Source organism: Cheilinus undulatus, linkage group 11 (assembly GCF_018320785.1).
Source record: "Cheilinus undulatus linkage group 11, ASM1832078v1, whole genome shotgun sequence".
NCBI classification, from domain to species: Eukaryota; Metazoa; Chordata; class Actinopteri; order Labriformes; family Labridae; genus Cheilinus; species Cheilinus undulatus.
The window spans coordinates 25801717-25823451 of NC_054875.1; the positions used below are offsets into that span (position 1 = coordinate 25801717).

The 21735-nt window shown below is 38.8% G+C and overlaps 3 protein-coding genes across 5 annotated transcripts; 1 reads left to right on the top strand and 2 right to left on the bottom strand.

The window, feature by feature from the left end:
* Positions 1–542: 542 nt before the first annotated feature.
* cbx5 (chromobox homolog 5 (HP1 alpha homolog, Drosophila)) lies at positions 543–10003 on the bottom strand. Its single transcript, XM_041800483.1, has 5 exons — positions 9844–10003; positions 9204–9384; positions 8400–8625; positions 7916–8016; positions 543–1783 (listed from the first exon to the last, which is right to left on the bottom strand). Exons 2-5 carry the CDS (start codon positions 9332–9334, stop codon positions 1642–1644), a joined length of 600 nt encoding a protein of 199 aa, XP_041656417.1. The 5' UTR covers positions 9335–9384; positions 9844–10003; the 3' UTR covers positions 543–1641.
* Positions 10004–10535: 532 nt separating this feature from the next.
* hnrnpa1b (heterogeneous nuclear ribonucleoprotein A1b) lies at positions 10536–14267 on the top strand. 2 transcript variants are annotated; one of them, XR_005992566.1, is made up of 12 exons: positions 10536–10655; positions 11206–11322; positions 11414–11560; positions 11648–11858; positions 11937–12029; positions 12117–12167; positions 12252–12305; positions 12380–12517; positions 12595–12723; positions 12805–12879; positions 14009–14070; positions 14147–14267. XR_005992566.1 is itself a non-coding variant. In XM_041799606.1 (11 exons), exons 1-10 carry the CDS (start codon positions 10644–10646, stop codon positions 12867–12869), a joined length of 1017 nt encoding a protein of 338 aa, XP_041655540.1. In that variant the 5' UTR covers positions 10536–10643; the 3' UTR covers positions 12870–12879; positions 13039–13348. The 2 variants fall into 2 exon arrangements, 1 of the variants encoding a protein (XP_041655540.1); XM_041799606.1 differs by lacking the exons at positions 14009–14070; positions 14147–14267 and adding an exon at positions 13039–13348.
* A 132-nt stretch (positions 14268–14399) lies between these two features.
* On the bottom strand, positions 14400–20040 carry nfe2 (nuclear factor, erythroid 2). Of its 2 annotated transcripts, none has more exons than XM_041799604.1 (4): positions 19859–20040; positions 16632–16710; positions 16418–16555; positions 14400–15665 (listed from the first exon to the last, which is right to left on the bottom strand). In XM_041799604.1, exons 2-4 carry the CDS (start codon positions 16677–16679, stop codon positions 14400–14402), a joined length of 1452 nt encoding a protein of 483 aa, XP_041655538.1. In that variant the 5' UTR covers positions 16680–16710; positions 19859–20040. The 2 variants fall into 2 exon arrangements, with proteins under 2 accessions (XP_041655538.1, XP_041655539.1); XM_041799605.1 differs by lacking the exon at positions 19859–20040 and adding an exon at positions 16789–16820.
* Between the last annotated feature and the right edge of the window lie 1695 nt (positions 20041–21735).

The following is a 21735-nucleotide window of genomic DNA, read 5'->3' on the forward strand; positions in this document are numbered from 1 at the left end:
TTGAAATATTAAGCTGTGATTTAGAGTAACACCTTTTTGATCATTTCATCCAGTGATGAGTATTTTAACATTTTCTCAATTCTGGGCTCCCAGTAAGGTTATAATCTTGGGATTCAATTAATCCAAATTACATACTGAAATGACACCCAACTAACATTAACTTAAACACTGAAAATGTTTATTAAACGGCGCTACTGTACACATATTTGTAACATTTAGCTTACACAATAGTCTACTTTTGAAAACGTCTGCACAGGCAAAAAACTGAAGACAAAGTTCAATTGTGTGAAAACACTTTTAATTAAAAAAGGACACAAAAACATAATCTAAGCGATACCAAGGGACATGGTTGATGTAAGGTATGAAAAAGGAGACAGCCTTTGTTCACAATGCCAATTAAAGCTCAGAAGTTATAAAAGAGCAGATCTCCGACTGTAGACACTAAAAATTTGGTCCAAGGAGTCCTTGTTGGAGCAGAAAAGTTTTAATAATTTTCTGTATAATCAAATTACAGCTTACAATAAAAGCCAGGGAATGGATAATCCAATTAAAAATGGTTTTAATATTTCATATTAAAAATACAATACTGAAAAACTAATAGCCAAGACTACTGTAACACTTTACACTGTATAAAAGAAAAATAAATCACTATCTGATGAATGCAACAACATAATAAAACTGCAGGGTTGTCATCAGTGAGAGTGGTCCAAAAGGTTTTCCTTTACACGCCACAAGGTGGCAGACTCCTGTGATTATTGACAAATGCTGGTTACAAGATTGTCTAAAAGATAACCGATCCTAATATAACACTGCAGATAAAAAGGGAAAAAGGCAATACCAAATAGAGTTGTTTGTTTTTATTATCCTTTACTTGGACTTGTGATAGCATGAAGGAATTTAAAACACCACAAATTCACATTAAGCATAAAAAGAGATAAAAAAAAAAAAAAGAAGAAGAAAAAAATTGTTGAAAATACAAAATTGGCTGGCATTATTTGCAAATTGTTAACTGGGTATTTGAATCTTGATAGATGGGACAACTAAAAACTCTAATTCATAAAAAGTTTTAAAAAAGGAAGTGATTACGCAGTCAGGAAAGTGCTGCTGTGGTTGCTTCCTAAATAATGATACTAAAGTCTTATCCTCTGCACCGTTAGTGAGTACTTAAAGCAAGAAGTGCACTGCCTTGAAAGATTTTAGGATTTGGTTGTGCATCTTCTGTAGGACAAGCTTCATGGCTAACAGCTCTTGCAGAAACTCTGGAGTCTATATTCTGAGTTTAAACCGGTGACCATTACTGAAAAAACCTCACTGACTGAATCCCATGAGCACTAAAACAGGATGTGTTAAGATGTTATAAAGAAGGAAAAGAATACAAAGACACAACAGCAGAACCTCTCCCCAATAGCATTTCACCCATGTCGGCTATAGTCTCTCCCTCAATTCGATGGTTTCTTGTCAGCAGTCTGGACCCTTGAGCTCCAGTGGGTTATGGATGAAGATAAACACGACTGTGTGCCCTGTTCAAGTGTCATTTTTGGACATGGTAAAGAAGAGGGATGGGTGGTTTGGGTGTGAGAAATGTCCGACTCAAGGTTGTCCCTGCAGTGGAGGAGGTTGTTTCCTCCAGACGTGATGCACTCACGCACTGACAGCATCCTTCTCCTTCTTGTCGCTGTCTTCGTGCCAGGTGAGACGTTCCTCATAGAACGCTATGACAATCTGTGGGCACTTATGATTGGCATCCTTAGCAAGCACAAGGTCTGCCTCATCAGAGTCTTTCCTGCAAGGAAAAGGGAGACAGAAGAGTTAATTCACAAATATGAACTTTACACAACTGGAATATGACTACATTTCCCAAACATTTAACTTTGATTTTGCTATTTTTTTAATCAAGCCACTTCTAAAATAACCTTTATACTTAACATATAAATGTAAAACATATGATTTGATAAATTCTACTAGTGGCACACTAATTGCAAGTTTAATGGTTGTAGTAGCAAAATAAGAGTTGTATAATACAGCCACATTAAGCATTTAGGCAGTGCTGAAATTGTCAGCGGGCGGTGATTGTGCATGGCAATTAAGTGTCAAAAAGTCTATAAGGGACTTTTTAAACATGTTTCTGTGGTGTATCATCTGAGGCCCAAACTGTACTAGTTTTAATAAATTCATTTGGTTGAAAAATACCAAAAATTTGGGTCAAGACTTCTCATTTAGTGGTAAGGGCTGAGTCCTGAGACTAGATCAGCAGGGCAGCAGCTTGATCTAGCAAATCAGTTAAGGATGTGTCCTTATTCTTTAAAAAAAAGTAGTCAGTATTCTAACTATTATGATCAACAGACGTGGTACAACTGTTGCTTTATTTCAAGCCAGCTAACTCTCGGCAAGAGAGCACCATCAGGCATGAGTGACGAGGCACCACACATACATCCATCTAGTTAATGTGTGATGACATAAAATTTTATGGTGTCGCTTACTGTTTGTATATGAATGGACAGCTAGGCTATTAGTTCAGCTAATGGGTAATTTGTCAGTCGCAATCTGGCATATTTAGAGTCCTTTCAAAGAATCATTTCATTCTAAGTTGAAAGCAGCAGTGGTACAGACAGCCAATATGGCAGACAACAATCGCAGTACAAAGAACTCACACCCAGGAACCAAAAAACTTGCAGCACAAGCATTTTCATCAGAAATTAAGTACTAGCTACAGTGGAGAGACCAATGCAGACTGTCCAAGAGTCTTTTTGAGCTGTTAAATCAGAAGAAGTTGATAAAGTTCAAGGAAGAAACAGCCATGAAAGTATTCACTTGTTACTTCCTGTGACATCTTTATCAATCTTTATCACACTTTTTCAATTTAAAATCAAAACCATCAGTTGAGCAGCAGCTAAAGCTCAATTAGGCCTTTTGACTTGACTATTGTCCTTGCCACATTTAACAAGCACTTTTGGGAATTGATTTATAGGGCTGGATGTCGTGGTATTTCATAATATCAATGCTTAATTGATACTCTTAATATGGTGCTGGTGTCTAATTGATGTTTAATCTTTTGAAAAGATAAAAGAAAAAAGTGTGACGAAAGTTGGTGGGAGGATAAATAAATAAAAAATAAATAAAAAATAAAATCTGTCTGGAGTATCTTTAAAGATGCCAGTTGAACATGGGATAAGAAAAGCAGAGAGTGTGTCTTTCAGTTAGGGTGACACAAATTTTTATTGGAGTTGCGGGGGGTACTGAAATAAAGTATTGATATCTATGCTGTGATGTTGGTACCCGATTTCGTTACTCATCCCCATCAATTTGTTGACTGAAGTATGTAAGACTGCACTACATGGGGGAAATGTGACACTTTGTGATAATCACTACAGGACCTACTTTGATTTGACCTAGCAAGTGAGCGGTGAACTGGTTTTACTTCAACAATGTCCAACAGTGAAAACAGAGACAACTTGAGAGTACTGTACGCCATAAACACACTCTATGCTTTAGTTTTGGTACAAATGTGTTTCACAAGATTGCTGCAGCTTAGGAGAAATACTCGGGCAACAATGCGACCTCTGCTATGTTTGGCACTATGCTCTTTGGTTCTTACTGAGACACAAGCTGCGGTTACATGAGCATTTTTTTTCACAATTCAATTGAAGTTATTCTGACAGGAGATTTAAACTTCTGGACGCTAAAAGATACGATCAGATTGAGATATGCATGTTCATGCATCATCTATTCAATCTGAGTACAACTGCTCTGACATACGCAGCATCTTCCCCTGGTCAACTCTACCAAAAATTTGCTGAAGAAGAAATTCTACTTCGCTTTTGTTTTAAATAAGCTGCCTGCACTCGCTTGTTTGTTTTAGCTCCTGCTTGTGCAAAATAGTGGATTGTTCTACTACTATGTGTCTGTACCTTATAGGATCTGACTAACGATTCTGAGCTCTTATAAAGTTTCAAGTTTAAAAAAAAAAAAAAAAGTTGTTTCGCCAAAAGATCAGTTTCGTTTTGCTCCTGCCATGTTTTTGTCTGTTCATCCGTGGGACAGACATGCTCAGTTTGACAAAAATAAACTCCAACAGAGAGACATGATCAGATTGATATTCTCATGGAAGCTAATCCGATTGGCTAAGGGCATACACTACCCCTCTCGATCAGAATGAAATTTCTTTCCGAATGTGCCAAATCGGAAGATTTTATTCTGAATGTAGTGTTTATATGAAGCATTTTTATTCAGATCAGGCATTATTCTGATTACAAGTGGTCCATGTAAACATAACTACTGTTTAAACAACACTTTAAGGTGAAAACACAAAACTTTTATGCATTTGGCCGTCTGTCCACATGAGAACGGCATCTTTGGTGCCTGAAAATAGACAAATTTGGAAACGAGCTCCAGAGTGAAATGTTTTCAAAATACCCTCGCCTCTGTTCGAAACTGATGTTCTTGTGTTTCAAATACATGGGCCAGATGTGACCATCGAATAGGCTTGGTGGATCTGCACTGTGTAGTTCCTAGAGCAGTTTCAGCAGCTGTTATATAAAAAGTAGTAAATAAATCTGCTGCTCATGTTGCACAGTCAGTTGAATTTTAGCAGACTGGATGGGATGATGTCACAGGACTAGTACTTCTTCTTCTCTTGGTTTCCAGCAGGCTGCATGCCTTGCAACACCTGGCTGCCTGTCACACGACTACACACCCAGTAATTCAAGGGTTTGGTGCATTACTAGGCAAAATAATTGAAACTGCAGGTTTTTGTCTGTTAGAGGCTCTAAATGTTGGTTTCTATTATTTTTCGATTAATTTCCCAGCTCTGATCGAGACTGTTTTCCAAACGTTGCTGCCTGCATGTAGAGCTATTTGAAAATGAAGACGGAAAACAAAGCAGAAAGTTGTCATGTAAACCAGGGGTGGCACAACTTAAGAATTTTTAAAGTCAACTTTGATGTGATAAAAGTCGAATCCACTCTGACTAGTCATTGATAAAATCATGAATTTTATTCATTTTACCTTTATCTAACCAGATAAAGACCTACTGAGATCAAGATCTCTTTCACAAGGGAATGATTCTACAGGAAAAGGGAATAGTTTCAAATAACCAAATATGTATACAGTGCTTAACAAATTTATTAGACCACCTGTCATTTTTGTCTCAGAGACCATCCAGCATCATGAAGTGCTTTAATGCGGACTCTTTCATTTTTGGTGAGCTCTCCACGTTTTACCATTTTGAACAGGAATTAATAATTTCAAACTGAATTCACCTTTTCATACCCAAATTTGAGCCGGCTCACTGGGCTTCTCCGAGAAGTCAGAAATTAATCAAACATAACATTCAAGCACTAAAACTCATTTTTCTGTTCAGGAATGCAAGCAAAAAACTATAATTTGACATATCAATCAAGAAATATTAATGCGCTTTACTATTCTATTTTTTGTAAATCAGTAAATTTGAGAATTCATGGATAACAATAATAAATATATTTTAGCATTACAAATACCATTTCGGTTCAAGAGCTTTTACATATTGGTCTATTAACCATTGCAGAAACATAAAAATTGATTTTGGTAATTACAATTGCTGTTAATTTAGGGCAGCTGTGGCATAAACCTTACTTTGGGTGGTGGTCTAATAAATTTGTTAAGCACTGTATATATTGCAAATCATAATCCATAGTCTCCTAACATCAGACAGCTTGCAAACTTTTTTTGGTGCAAGTGCAAACAACCAAGGGTTAATATGGTATATAACATAAAACTTACAAAAAAAAAAAAAAAAACCTTGATGCACTGTCACTAGATTTCTAGAGGGTCACATTGTATAGCTTACCTGCCATTTTCTTGGTGTACATTGCTTCATTTTATGCTACTCAAGCATTTATTTATCCAATTTAGACCAAAGGCCATCTATAAATCCCCCTCTAAAAACCTAAGTATTGCTCACTTTCACTAAGACCACACAGATATTTATATTTTTGAGACTAGCTCAGTGGGTCAGCCTTGTGAAGAGGTAGATCCAGCCATCTGAACACAATGCCAATCAAATAGTGGGGGACCATGATGCTGCTTGGTAAGACATGCCACTGTGATGAAGCACATTTATCAGTAAACAGTGGTTTACTGTGTCAAACACCTTAGATGAATAAATAAAAAGGGCTACACATTAGGCATTGTAAATGCCTTATCTTGTGATGAGTGACTAGTCCACTTCAAGTAAAAAGGCTTATCATACAGCAGTAGCAGTCGATTAGTTGACTCGTTTATGCGGACCCTAATGTAAACCGGGCCTGGGGTACACATACAAGGACTATCCAGGTGTTTTGGTCTGACTTTAACAAATTTGGTATTTTCAGTCAGACTCACATATTTGCAAACACTTAATAAACTTTCTGCACACAGTGAATGCATTTATCAAAACCCATTCCTGAATTTTGCAAGATAAAGGAAAGATGTTTATAAGCCTACAGTTACTTGTACATCCCTTGTAAATTCTAAATGTTTTATTTTATGCTGTAGAGTAACAGTCTGTGTTGATTTGAATACACATAGTCTGCATCTGGACAAAAGGTTGCATATTATAGATAGTTCTGTTGATGTTCTTAGTGCCATAAATGTTCCTGTTCAGTATTCCAGGCTGAAAAGTGAGAGATGGTAAGCTGTACCTGAAGGTAGAGAGTGATCTTAACTGTGAGTCATGCGTTTAAAACTCATGTGGCTGTACTGATGCTCTAACCTCTAGATGTGACTTTGTCAAAGTTGCTACCAGACACTTAACCTCTTCTACTGCAGCCCAGTGTGACTGACAGTTCACCGTTATCTTGTACTTTAAGATGTTTTACATCACACAAAGATAATTAAATTTGTCATACAGGTAAAACGGGAGGTTGGTGTAGACCGATGTAGTCTTTGGGGTGCTGCAGATCTTTGGTCACACTAACTGACAAAAACTTTCCTACCATGTATAAAATCCAACAACACAAGCATGTGGCACCATTGATTGACAGTATCCTCATCCAAGTATGTACATATTTAAAAAAGCGAAAAAAAAACCCCAAAAAACCAAAGAACTTAAAATTCTAATGGACACCCTTTACTTTTGAATTACAGTCAATCACCTTAAAACTTAACTGTACTTCTTTAACAATGTGTTTTTAATCTTCTACAGTACCACTACACCAAAACCAAGTCTCTCTTAAGGCCGGCTCAGACTATACAAATTCAGCCACATTTTAGCCCGACTGCAGCATCCCAGGCCCGGTTTAGAACAACAAATGGTCTTGTAGTGTGACATAATTAACGTGTCCAAGACAGCTCACGACCACGATTTACCAAGATTAGCATGTCAGAATTTTCCTTACATCGCCATCTGGTTTGACACCCTGACCTGACATCAACGACATGAATCCTAACATCTAATAACAGGAGAACATTTGCTCTTTATCTTTGCATCATTATTTACAAAATTAACTACTTTTTTTATCTCCTTTTATTCCCTAAAACTAATGTGTAAATTTTATTCTATTTTATTTATGTTATCACATGCATACCTTAAGTTCTATCTGAAAGACAGCCGGTCCATATTGTCCTTCTCTTGATACATTCATAAACCAATCCATAAATTTTTTTTGTTTCCCTTTTTTACGAGCAAAAGACCGCTACAATCACATAGAGCGCTTCTGTTGTAGAGTGAAAGACACTCTTTCACCCACACCCCCGTCAACCTGTGAACTCGCACTCAGTCACGGAGACAGTGGTGACGTCAGCATAAGATGAGCGGTCAGGATCATTCTTGTAGTGTGGCCAGGTTGGCGGGTAAGAAGGGACAAGATTTTTGTTGTGGTTCTGTCGTGAACAACCAAAAAAGTCGTGTAGTCTGAGTCGGCCTTTAGAAATTTTGTGAGGAACAAATCACAAAACTTACCACTTCATAAGAAACATCAAGTCGCCACATGAATCTGTTGCCCCAATTATCTTCTCTGGCTCAAGTCCTCTCTCAAAGCCGCGTGCAACCAGAATGTCGTCCTGAAGAAAAGAAACAAATGTGTTTTTTGCGATTAAAAATCCTGATATCTGGTTAAGATATAGTTAGGCTGAAGACTAGTGCACGCTTTTGTACTGTCTACCTTGGCTCAATAACTATTTTACATTCAAATACTGAACTGGGTTTTCCTCCAAGAATTCACTTTCGTGCTTAATTTCGACAACTTACAAAACGAAAATTTTCCTTCCTTTCAGAGAAAAATCTTTTATACATATTTTAACTTTGTGTTAAATCACATGCAATAGATAAAGCAGTTTTAGCAGTGTATTGGTAAGATGCTAAAAACAAAAACAGCACATTCAAACGTTTTTGACCATCAACATGTTTGCAAGTTGCTACTCTGTATGAAGATGCTTCTTTGTACCTCCTTCTTCTTTTTGGGCTTGCTTCCACCTTCCTCATCATCATCAGAGCTTCTCTTCTTAGAGGAGCTGGATTCTTTTGAGCGTCCCGAGGAGCCTGTGCTTGATTTGCTGGCCCCACTGCTAGGTGTGGAGCTTCCGCCGCTACCTTTCTTGTAGGTTTTCATGAATTCAGAAATGAGCTCGGGGCAGTCCAGATTTTTCTCTGGCTCCCACGTGTTGTGCTTACTGCAAAACATTGAAATACAACAATTCAATACCAGTACAACCACATCTTAAATCAACAGCATCAATTACAGATGGACAATCATCAATGCATTTACATTGAAATATAAAACTTATTTCAGCATACGTATTATCTTCATAACATTTTAACTTGTGACATGGTGTTTGTTTGTTTGTTTTTTTGTCATTCCCATGACTAACAGTAAACACCACTTTTTCTACATGTCTGTGACTACAGCATGTTAAACAGTTCACTTAAATTAGATATTTGCCATTTAGTTCTACTATGAATCTGGCAGCATTAATCATTTAGACTGGGGGAGGAAGCCTTGACTGTCCAAATACAATGTACATCATTATACAGTAGCTTTATTTTAAGAATACATCACAGTAACACAATCTGCTGCACCATGATGCAAAGTATCAAACATCTTATTATACTGAGCTGTATGCCTGTGTTCTGGTTAACAACAACAACAACAATAACAATGATAATAATAAACTTTATTTATATAGCACCTTTAAAAATAAAGATTTACAAAGTGCTAAGACAATAAGCAACAAAAGTATGTATGACTTACTCCGAGTAACCTTTCCATTTGAGGAAGAATTCAACCCTTCCTTTGACCACTCTCCTGTCCAGCACTTTCTCCACAACATATTCCTCCTCGTCAGAGGATGAGGATTCCTCTTCGCGAGACTTCTTGCCCATAGCAAACTTTGTAAATGATCACCACGCTGTTAAAGGCCACTGGCAAATCCCTGAGCAGAAACACAACATAGAGGCTCAACTTACAAAGTTTGCATTTAAACTTTCGGAATTAAAGTAGGTTAAACAGCAAAAATCACGACTCGGTCTCTGTTGTTTCAGTATACCTAAACGTTAGCAATGCTCCACATATGTGACCGAGAAGTATCATTTGATCGCCATTTTTCCTAACTGAAAGAAAAACTGTCGGAAATGACTTCCTTGCTAAACTTACGTCATAGAGAATATAAAATAACACACTACATGCAGAGAGCACTGGAGATTTGATGCTGTTTTGCAGAGCTAACGTAACAAACTAAGTCCTTGCCATTTAAGGCGAGCTTGCTAATGCAACTAGCCTGCAAGCTAACGCTTCAACGAGCTAGCATTGCCAATATTTGAAACCAGTGCGAAGACTTTTGATGCATTAATAGCGGCAAATGACGCATTTAAATGTTGTGATCATTTCTCACCTTTTGAGTGTGGAGAACGCTGGTTTCGACCGGTAAACCTCAGAAATAGCACGTGTTTCTTTTGCTTCTTCTGTGCTAAGTGAGGCCAACGCTGGGGCTACTTTAGCATCTAGCCTGGATCACAAAAAGGTGCTGTGCGCTTGTCTGTGCGTAAAAAGCGCGCGTTAACGGCGCACAATAAAAGTACCCGCCCCTCGGTCAGCTGATGACCTACTTATTTGGGTAGTGAACAGGCTTCTACAATTTTTATAACACATTTTTTCTGGATTTCGGAGGTTGATTTTGGTGTTTTTTTTGCCACCATCTTTGATGGTGGCAAAATACTATTGATTTCTCATTGCATTTAAGGATATATTGATTCAAACTAGAACAGCTCCACCCACAAATCAAAAATCAGTATCTTTTTACATTACACGTCTTTTAAACCCTTACATGTGCCTTTTAACCGAGAATTTGTTGGATTTACCTTGACCTATTCATTTACTATTGACTTTAGAATGTCAAGCAAAAAAGCAGAATGTGGCGTCCAATTTAAATTATATACCGATAACCTTTTATCGCCATAAAATAAGTGTCCTACTGCTTATTCGCCATTAGTTGTGATTGATGAATTTCTGCCCAATCAAATTCCCTTTCATGCTGACGACAGACTGCAGCGGGAACTGTTGGCCAATCACTGCGCGACAGAGGCGTATCTTTAGCTATTTATTCTACAGTCGGAAACCGGGTAGGGCTCGTCTGACGCAGATCACCTCTGTCCGGTCATTTTCCAAGGCGTCTTCAAGGATTTCGCGAGCAAAATGCAGAAGGACGTAAGTAATTCATTCTGCTCGATTGTTTTGAGGCTTTTATATGCTTTTGAATCTAAAGGCTTATGCAGTTCGACTAAGTTTACTAAATTTAATGCCCCGGCGTAGGTTTCTTTACCATATCAGCCGTAACTATCAAGCATTGTGTAGCCGCCATTTTATAGCAGCTGCGCCTCGTGGCCTTTGTTCACATAGCACGCTATGTATGGTATTAGTCGTTTCTATGAATTCGTTTGCGACATTGCCATATTGATACAGAAAAATAATAAATGTACATAAGATTATGTTTTCATGAACGAACGCGTTTTCACGAGGCTGTTGCCGGTCTTATCCAGCACTACCACTGCGGTCCTCTAGCGTTAATGGCGGCTATGTGATCGTAGCCTTCCCTAATTTTTGATGTGTGACGCAGGTTTGAACTGGTGGATGTTTCGTACGTTCTTACACCGATAATTGAAGCATTTTAGAGCATCACTGAAACGTGTTAGCCATCCACTATGAATGTTGACGAAATCGGCCTGACGCCATTGTCTATGCTTTGTTCATTGTGCAGGTCCCACGCGAGCCGGAGCAGCTCCGCAAGCTGTTCATCGGAGGTCTGAGCTTTGAGACGACAGACGAAAGCCTGCGAGCTCACTTTGAGCAATGGGGCAGCCTTACAGATTGTGTGGTAAGTGGAATTGTCCTTTTTTGCGTTGTTCAAGATGAACAACTTTCTTCAATTAAAGGACAGCATTGACTACACTGAGTTTTCTCTGCAGGTCATGAGGGACCCCACCACAAAGAGATCAAGGGGTTTTGGTTTTGTCACATACTCGTCTGTAAAGGAGGTTGATGCTGCCATGTGTGCCCGTCCACATAAGGTTGATGGCAGAGTAGTTGAGCCCAAACGAGCCGTTTCCAGGGAGGTGTGTACAGCTCTATAAAATTACTTCAACATATGTTGAGTAAAAGTACTTAATATGAAGCTAAAGCACATAATCTAATGTTCACAGGACTCAAACAGGCCAGGTGCCCACGTAACTGTGAAAAAGATCTTTGTTGGCGGCATCAAGGAAGACACAGAGGAGTCCCACCTGCGAGACTACTTTGAACAGTTTGGCAAAATTGAGGTCATTGACATCATGACTGACCGTAGCACAGGCAAGAAGAGAGGTTTTGCCTTTGTGACATTTGATGACCATGATTCAGTCGACAGGATTGTCAGTGAGTATCTGCCTTTTTCTGACTTTGAGATTGAGTCCATTCCCTGGATGCTTTTTAAACACTTTCCCCTCTCCACAGTTCAGAAGTATCATACAATCAACTCTCATAACTGCGAAGTGAGGAAGGCCCTAACAAGGCAGGAAATGCAGAATACAGGAATGGGTATGAGAGGTATGAAATGGCTCTAAAATGCTGCAAAGTTCATGATTGTGTGAGCAGTGCATTAACCAGAGCATTAAACAGAGCATCTCTGTTTAGGTCGCAGCAGCGGTGGAAGGCCCTATGACTTTGACAGGGGCTTCAATCAGGGTAAGATAACTTTGATAACAGATGTGTTGTACGTTAATCTGCAAATATATCAGTGCTTCCTGACTAATGTGGTTTTTCTTTCAGGTGGAAGAGGAAGATATGGAGATGGTCCTTACAACTGTAATGGTGGCGATGGTGGTAAGTAGGCTATTTTTAAAGCCTGGCTTCATATTTACATCTGGCAAGACACTTAAAGGACCTTTTTGTTTCAGGCTATGGAGGTGGTCCCGGGGGTCCTGGTGGATACAACAATGGAGGCAACCGTGGATATAACCAAGGCTACAACCAGGGTGGTGGTGGAGGAGGTGGTGGCTATGGTGGAAATGGTTATGACAGCAATGGTTATGGTGGTATGTATTAGAGCTACAATTTAAGATTAAGAACTCTGCACCTGAGACATTTTTACCAAGTTGTGCTTTACTCATAGGCAACTGTGGTGGAGGTGGTGGCGGTGGCGGAAACGGCTTCAATGCCATGGGCCACTATGACTCCCAGGCCTCCAACTTTGGCCCAATGAAGAACTTTGGTAGCACCAGTGGAGGTGGCAGGAACTATGGTAAGTTTATGGGAGCACATGTACTAAAAATGATTTGTTCTTTAGGTTGGTTGATACTAACTGACTCCTTTCCCCTAAAAGGTGGTGGATATGGAAGTGGCTCTAACAACGGTGGTGGTGGAGGATACCGTCGTGGACAGTTTTAAATGTGAAGTGGTAAGTAGTACAAGGCATGCCAGAATGATACCTTTATATCAAACCAGAGTTTGTAGCTGCAGGGACTCGTTAAGTGTAGCTAACGATAAATTCACTCTGGATGTCAGGTCATACAAAGTCAGTGCTCAGTTAACAATGTTGTTCCGTATTGTTCAACAGGACTATGTACTTAGGAGAGGAGAGCGAGGAGAGCAAGCGAAATGACAGGGCAGCTGCAGGTTTTCCTCCTAAATCTGCTCAGCCAAACAGTTGTGGCAGGGTACTGCTGCTGCAAGAGGAGATGTACAATAGCTTAATCATGGAGGGTCTTCATTTAAACGTTTTGTGTATTTCTTCAACAAATGTGTTACTGGAAAGAAAGCATTCCAATGAGGTTTTATGTAGATTTTTTTTCCCTTTGAGTCTGGTTTTTATTTGTAACTGCAACAAATCAAGCTGAAATAAAACATCTTTCAGTTTTTTTTTTAAAGTGTTAGCCTCTTGAGTGGTTTGGGAAAGGGAGGGTGCATTATCAGGTATTTCATGATTGTGGCTAAGTACCACACTTCAAATGTACAATGAGTACCAAAAGCATCATCTGAGGTGATGGGTTAAAAGAACAGCACTGGTAACTAGATGTGCCATGCACGTAGAAACTGAGGACTGAGAGCTGGTGTAATAAATGCATTCGTCATAAAGAGGTCGTCACTGGTACAGACTCCCCTGAGTTCTGCAAAGATCATCTGGAGGATGCTAGCTTACATGCAAAGTCTTTGAGGCTAGCCATGGAAGCCAGCTGAGGGAGAGAAGTAGCAAAACCATCGCCAGGATCATTGAAGCAGGGGAGAGTGAGAACAGAAGCCTGAGACTAGCAGGCAGCAGCTACCAAAAGGCTTATATGCTGTGTAGGTAAGACCAGACTTCTCAACTACTGATAGTATGTCATGCTTAATTTGTCATGTAGCTGGTAGTAAGTTCTGTAGCCCAGTAATGACATAACAATCTTGTGAAAACAACTTTATTAAGATTTGCAGACATGCTGACTGGTAACATTGACCTCATATTGCATAGTGGTCCAATTTTAATTGCATGCTGAATTAAATAAACATATTTATTGCTTTTGCACTTAATTGCTGTTTCTTCCCTCTAGGTGACGACAGGAAATTTTTTCCCAGGAATTGACTTCATTTCAATGGAAATGGCTTAAATCAGGTAAAAAGCAAAAGAATATCTCGCACTGACAATCTGAAATTCTCTCCAATGTTCTGACAGTGATCTGTTTTCACAGGTGTGCTGAACAGTCATGCTGGTGAGGACGACCAACATTTTTTAACATAAGACTGCTGTGCAGTTTTTTAAAACTTTTTAAAAATGTTTTCTTTTAAATAAAGTTTATTCTTTCAATAAAACTCTGGTTTGGGTTCATTTATTGAAAAGGTGTATAAAATACATGTTTGTTAGTCATACACATGGGGAAAAATTCCAGCCAGTTCACACATCTAGCCAGCTTTGGCCTCAGTTTTTAAATGGTCACCAGTTCCTCATAATTGGTCTCTTTTATGCATAGCTGTGTGGGGTACCAAATAAATTTTCCCATCAGGTGTCTGTTGTAAGGAGTATTCATCCACTGAGTAGGGGTGTCCATTTTCATCTCTTAAATGAGAAAACACTTCTGAGTAGAGGTCCGCCAGTCGGCATTTGATAAATGATAAGCTCCGTTTAAACTCCAGCCTTTCTTGCACCAGATGCTCTCTCTGGGCCTGCAGCTGGTTCAGTTCTCTCTCAAGGTGAATTATGCTCTCAAGCTTCCGTTTCCTGCAGTTCTGAGCAGCCACCTTGTTCTTCCCTCTCCTTCTAATGTCCCTGACTAGTGCTAGCTGAGTTTCTGTCAGACTGTACTGTGTCAGGAGCTCATTGAAGTCATCCACGGGTAGATTGATTATTTTGTCCAGAGGAAAAGGGATCTTCAAGGCTACAGCCCGCCGTTCATCCCTGCTCTGCGGTGAGGCCGCTGAGGTGCTTCCTGTTTGTCTGATGTATGGGTTATGCTGTGGGCTCCCTCTGCTGGTGACTCCAGAGTCAATGTACAGGTCTCCCAGAGCGCTGTTTTGACCCTGCTGTTTTACTGGCCAGGCACTGAGAGCATTAGGTTGTGCATGAGGATAAGGGATTTGGGTTTGAAAATAAGATGAATGTGCACCTGAGTGTAAATAGGAGTGAGATTGATTCTGATAGTCCATTGAGTAATGCATATGTACTCCTCTGCTGTTAACTGCTACGCCATCAGCTTCACCATCACTATATGCCATATTCAATTCTACATTCAGATATGCTGGAGCACCACTGACAGGATTATCAGGGGAGGCCAAGGGCGGACTAGAACCTAAAGACAGACCAGAGTCTGACTCCATGTCATCAGCTGTGCGAGGATGTGAACTCTGTCCGTGTGCAGTCCACAGCATATGTCTACCCTGGGAGAGACACACGTTGGACCTCCTTTGCCCTGGATTGGGACCTGACATGTTCATGTGTTCCCTGGGAGCCATGAGAGATGGCTGTGTATGAGAGGAGGCAGGGAGTATTCGTTGATTGAGCTGAGGTTCAGAGTGTGTGTATATGGCCTCTGTGTTGTTGTTTAATTGATGACAGACTGACACCTCTGCAGAGTAACATCCATCATATGCATTGCTGGTGCTGAGATCACAAGCAGCAGGAGGAGGCTGAGCCATCCCGTATCCTCCCATCGGGGCCATTGGTTCCATGCTTTGGTACTGTGTTTCATGGGAGACTTCACCAGGGACATCAAACTGCAGAAACAACATCAATCAGTTAAACCAGGTAAGCAAACATATCATACTGACTGCAATAAAACAGCCATTTCTAACAAGCTCGGAAATCATGAGTGGGACTTTTTTGCCTCTGATTCTCTATAACACACAGTTTGCCCCCACTTCAGCATGCCACCCATAGCCTATGAAGGGCTCTCATAGATGTGATCAGGTTTCACCTGAAACAGATGGTTATTGTACGGTGCAGGGGGTGCTAGCAATATACAGCACTTGCCCCCTTTCACAGTCTTCTCATCCTACTATTACTCAAACAGGTCATTGTTGCTTTTTCTCAGCTGAGTTGTATTAACTTTTCAACATTTAGCACTCAAAAGAATATTTATGTACCTTTGCCATGGGAATTAGATTTGCGCAGGCACTAAAAATGATTCATAAATGAACATTCTTGTAAAAATATTTTCATCATTGCTCCAGTAAGACATACTTTTGTTACATGCTAAAATAAATTGCTAGAATATCTGCTAAGACAGGCTTTGATAAAAAATAAACCTCGAAAGAGCAAAAGAAAAATGTCAAAGTATAGTTTTAAAATCTTCCCATCTTATACCATATTTTTGGCAAATGCTTATCCATGCAGATTATTTCTAAGACAATAATTTCCCTTACATTAAGTGTATCTCAGTTATTTTGATAAGATATATGAACTCAAAAGTTTAATCATATGTGGTTTTATATAAAGTATCTCTCCGTCTCTCTCTCTTTGTTGTTACCTGTAGCTCTGTGATAGCCATCAGCTCCTGCCAGGCTACATCCATCTCTGTATCCTGAGGTGCTCCATGAGACCTGGCTCCAGGGAAATTAGCTGACATGGACACTCCCCCACACAGCCTGCCTGGAGTGGCTAGTGCCTGATAGAAAGCAAGATATTTTGCTTGTAACAACTCATTCACAAAGGTAAATTAAGGTTGATTTTGTGAGACTCACCTCAAACGTTCTCCTCAGTGGGAGAACATAGTTTGCCGTTGAACACATTCAGGACAGATTCTCAAAGCAAAGGATCCACCTTTTGGGACACAGAGAAGTGAGTGAGTCACCTACCTTTTCTCTTAGTCATACCTTTGAACACATTTGTAATACATACTGCATTGTAGATGCTTAATAAATGGCTGTTCGGTGTTATGTGTGGGTTTTTTGTTTTTTTTTTTGGAACACATGGAAGATTCAGTTTAGTTGCGTTAACTCCTCCCATCAGCAGTCCTGGGCTGAAGCTATGCCGACGCCTGATAAGACAATCTGCTGGAAAACAGCAGCCTGAAGCTAACACACAGACTGGAGGGCCACATTGGAAAATACTGTGTACAGACTCTCACATACAAACACTCAAGCACATGCATAATAGTAGGTATAATCATGATTGCTAGATATCACCCATTGTAACAATTTATTTAATCTACTGTGTTGGATTTATCTGTGTATTTAAAATAAATCATATGGATCTGCAAATTCCTTCACAGACATCCTATGTTCCATCCTAAACTTCTCTTGCTCCTTGGTCATGTTTTTTTCACCGCTGATAAGTGAATTTACCAGTGAATTCAATAAAGCAATGCTTAGTCCAGCCTTATAGAGGTCACTTGCACAGTAAGTGTCCATTACAGATATGATTCAGTTCTTTCTTTTAAGTGTCAGGTCAGTGTTTTGCTATGTCACTCCTAATATTCACATCCTTCAAAGTTCTCTCATAGAAGTTTTCGTCACCAGTAAATTCAAAAGACAATGTCATCAACATGAAACGTACAGCTGAATGACAATAAGACACATATTAATCAGTTGGTCATTGTCAGCAAGAGCTCTGTGTTATATTTTTTTGTTTAATTTAATTTTAGACTAAAAAGCTTTTATAGTCAACATCAAGCAGCAGGCTGTGACTCACTGTGTCACTGAAGAGTGTCGGCTTGGATCAATTTATTTAGACTCTGAAGAGACTTAATCTCCTTAGATGATATTTGAGATTTGATTGCAAATGCGAAATGTATTATATTTGAGTTAAACATATATTCTGTCAAAAGAAAAAAATCTTTATAGCAGTAGGGATAAATCTGGAAAAAAGTTTCCTTTTATTTATTTAAGAATTTCATTAGGAATGCATGATAAGCTGGTTCATACATTTACATCCATCTACAACACCCTCTTTGCTGGACGTCCTGAAAAGTCAATAAGAAGGCTGCAGCTCATCCAAAACCCAGTGGCGGGTGTACTATCAGGGACAATCTACAATGGCTTCCAGTTCATTACAGAATCGATTGTAAAATGTTACTTCTTGTCTATAAAAACACTAAATGGTATGATAACCCAATATCTTTCTTAACTTCCATCATCCAATCAAACCCCTCAGATCATTAGGCATGAGCCTCCTGAGTGTACCTAAAATTAATACTAAATCCGTTGTTGGTGCATTTAGTCACTATGGAGCTATCCTGATGCCCTGAGGTCTGTTGAAAAACTTTCAAAAATGGGCTTAAAACACTGGTTTTCTCTCAAGCCTGTGCCTGTGAGTTTATTTTTGTTTACAGAATTATGCATGGATTTGAGTATGCTTCTTTTTGAGGCAACCTCAAAATTAGTAAATGTAAGCGAATGCTGTACTGCTTGGTGCAAAGTGTGTCAAAGCTTATTAATTATTGTGTCTGGATTTTTTATGCACATTAAGTTTATATTTGCCCCTCATCTTGTGAAATAAATGATACTGAATATTCAAAGAGTTCCAACATGCCAATACTTCCAAAATCATTTTAGTCAGTACAAATATTTACACATCTTTTTATGTTCAACAACACCAAGGGTCTCATGTAAAGGAATTGACCGTATACTCTCATTGTGAATATCTATTAGTTTGACAAACTGTCATAAAGTAAGGCAAACATCATTTGGTTCTATAATTAATGACAGATGTGTTCTTTTTTTTACACAAAAAAACACTCAGTCATGATAAACTGAAAGAAATTCTCTGGATTACAGATACATTCTATGTAACATTTATTTTTAAAAGTATTGGGTCATTGTTGCTTTTTCTTTGCCAAGTTTTATTAGCTGTTTAATGCTTAACCTCAGTGTTAACATCAACTAAAACTGTGACTAAAAACAGTTGACTAAATCTAGACTAAAATATATCTTTGGTGATAAAGAGACTGACAAAATAGTGCTGGAATGTTGGCTGCTCAAAATGTATATTTATCCACAGTGCATGTAAGGTATGTCGATATTTTCATCAGCGTATTTCAAACCAGTTAAAGCACTGGTAGAGAATTAATGTAGTGTTTTATATTCAAAGTAATTTTGAAATTTGGCTGATTAAATCAATTCAAAGAGAATAAATGTCCCTAAAAGAAAAGACTAAAGTGTAAGGACTGAAGAGGTAAAATGTTTTTGGGTAAACTGAAACCAGACTAACACTAGGAGGGTTGAAAACAGCTAAAATGTGACATAAACGAAATACATTTTAATCAAAAGACTAAGACTAAATTTAAACTAGCTACGAAATGTACACTGCTTAGCATCTGAAAAGAGTATTGGTGCATCTTTGCCACTTGAAACTGTTAAACTGTTTTAGGTACTATCAGTAAAGCGTCAAGCCTTTTAGAGAGCACTGCAACAACCTGGTGATATGCAACCGGAATTTTTATTCTCTGGCAGTATAATAAAACTTTTTAAGACTACTATCTGCCAATACCAATATTTGGACAATGATATTGTGCATCCTCAATTTTAAAGAGACACGCAATATCCTCTGACTTTAGATTGTTGCAATAAGTTTTATATAATAATGACTTTACCAACAAAGCTTACATTCTTGAGCTTTTCTGTCAGGTTAGAATTATTCATCCATATTTAAAGCAATAATTATTGATTATAGATACACAGTGAGTGTTTGGATCATTCAAATACTGAAAAACAGGAGTCACTTAGTCAAAACTTGTAATATAATTAAAGTTTTTATCATCTAATTGTTAACATGTAAAGGAAATCTGTTTCATTATGAACTTTAATATGTTCAATTTAAATGACTGAAAGTACCTGAACTTTGTTACATAAGTATACTGTTAGACATCTACTTAAATCTATTGAAACAAACAAATCATTGAGATGGAAGCAGCTTCCGAGTAATCTCTCAGCATGTGTAACAGAAAGAGTGAAGATATGAATAAACGTACCTGTGCAACATTCTCCACTTCAATAGGCGATGAGTCAAAAAGACTTCTGGCTTTTAGGACAATCCTGGTGGTTAGAAGAAATAAAGATGTCTAAATGAGATGCCTCCTTTCATATATGTTAAGCAGATCACAAGAGGTGAAACACACAAGGCCTGCTGTCCTATCTCTCACTCAACTGTCTCCCTCGCTCTGTTCAGCTTCTCTTGCAGCCACCGGCATAAATGGGATGGCTAAGTGCAGACAAACGCAATCTTCCTGTAAAGCACCCACACCACAGTTTTTTGCACTCACTATATCCTTAGTAGCACACTTGCACCCCAACCTCTGAATTTCCCTTTTGCCCACACAACAAACCACAAACCAACAGTCTGGCAAGGAATCATTCTGTAAGTCCACATCGAAGTAGGTAAATGTTTAAAGCTTTGAAAAACAAACAAACAAAAAAAAACCACAGTAAGCATTTTCTGGTATATATTGAACAGACAGATTAAACAACTAAAAGTGAGAGAAACTAGCCGGATGGTTGCGTCCTTCCAGTCTCCTCTGTCCTTTAAATGGTCTCAAACCAAAGGTATGAGGTGTGTGATGTGGGGCACCTGGAGTCAGAGCCGGCATGGCAGTGAGGGCCCTTGTTCGAGGAGGGGTGGGTTGGAGGCAGGATTGAGACTTAGTTTAGTAGAGATGGAATGTACACCCTCCGACAGGTAAGAAAGACTACATTGTTCCTCTATCTGGCAGAGCAACCGCCAAGGGAGAGAGAGGAGCCGGGGGAGAATAGAGGGGAGCGTGTCTTACATAGCAAGTGACCATTAAAACCCCTCACAAAAATCCCCTCACTGCCCTGATCCAAAGCACTGTGAGGAGACTACGTGTTGTGTAAAAGTGCCCTATTGTGCAAAAGTTTACAACAACTGATAGCAGAGATGTGGCATAATTATAGAATCATATGATTATTCTCAATGCACTGTGATGATGAAGTCTGCCACTATATCAGGCATTATTTTAAAACTTATCTGCATCAACATTGTATGGAATATTGAAGAATCAATTCAGATAGCATTTTATAAGAGTCAAAACAACTTAAAGAGTATTTTCAGAGTGAAAAACGTGTGAATTCAGCTTCTGGCTATCACCAGACTTCATCCCCTCTGAAGCCTAATTTAAAACAAGCGGGTGCAAATGCTGGAGTTGTCTGCATCTTTGGGATCTGTAGTCTATTTCCTGGAAAGAAAACAAGTCTTAATTCATTTTTACACAAAACCAGTGACAGTGTAAAGAATGCAAGAAGTGTTTTCACATAAACAGAGAGCTTAAAATGAAATATTGAGTCTAGAAAAAGAGAAACAGATGGAATTGCATCAGAGGAATAAGCCTATTTGGCAAAAAAATCAACCAGAATGACTAAATCTCTTTTAAACTGCACAAATTCCTGCTTTAAAATCTACACATACGCTTAAAAAGTACATATATTAAAAATAATCACACACAAAATGTTATACCTGACTTCTGCCTTTATTCTGTATAGTGAATCGAACCCACTTTACATGAAAAACATTAAACAAAGAAAAGGAGTGACTTTGAATAATGAACTAGCCCAAAGGTTTCCTGTAAAAATTGTTCTGAATTGTGCCTGCAGCTTGACGTTTTTATGAAGATATAAATCTACATCTCGGGGTTGGTAATGAACAAACATGGACTTTCAGTAAGCCAGTGAATATTCATAAACCATGAGAACATGGAACAGGCTTGTCTGGCCCATAATAATATCACATCCCACTGAGACATAAATCTCCATGTTTTCTCTGTCATTGTTCTAAGATGGAAAAGTAGGTGGCTGACAGAGTCAAGAAAGGTGAATGTCTACCCGGAATCAAAGA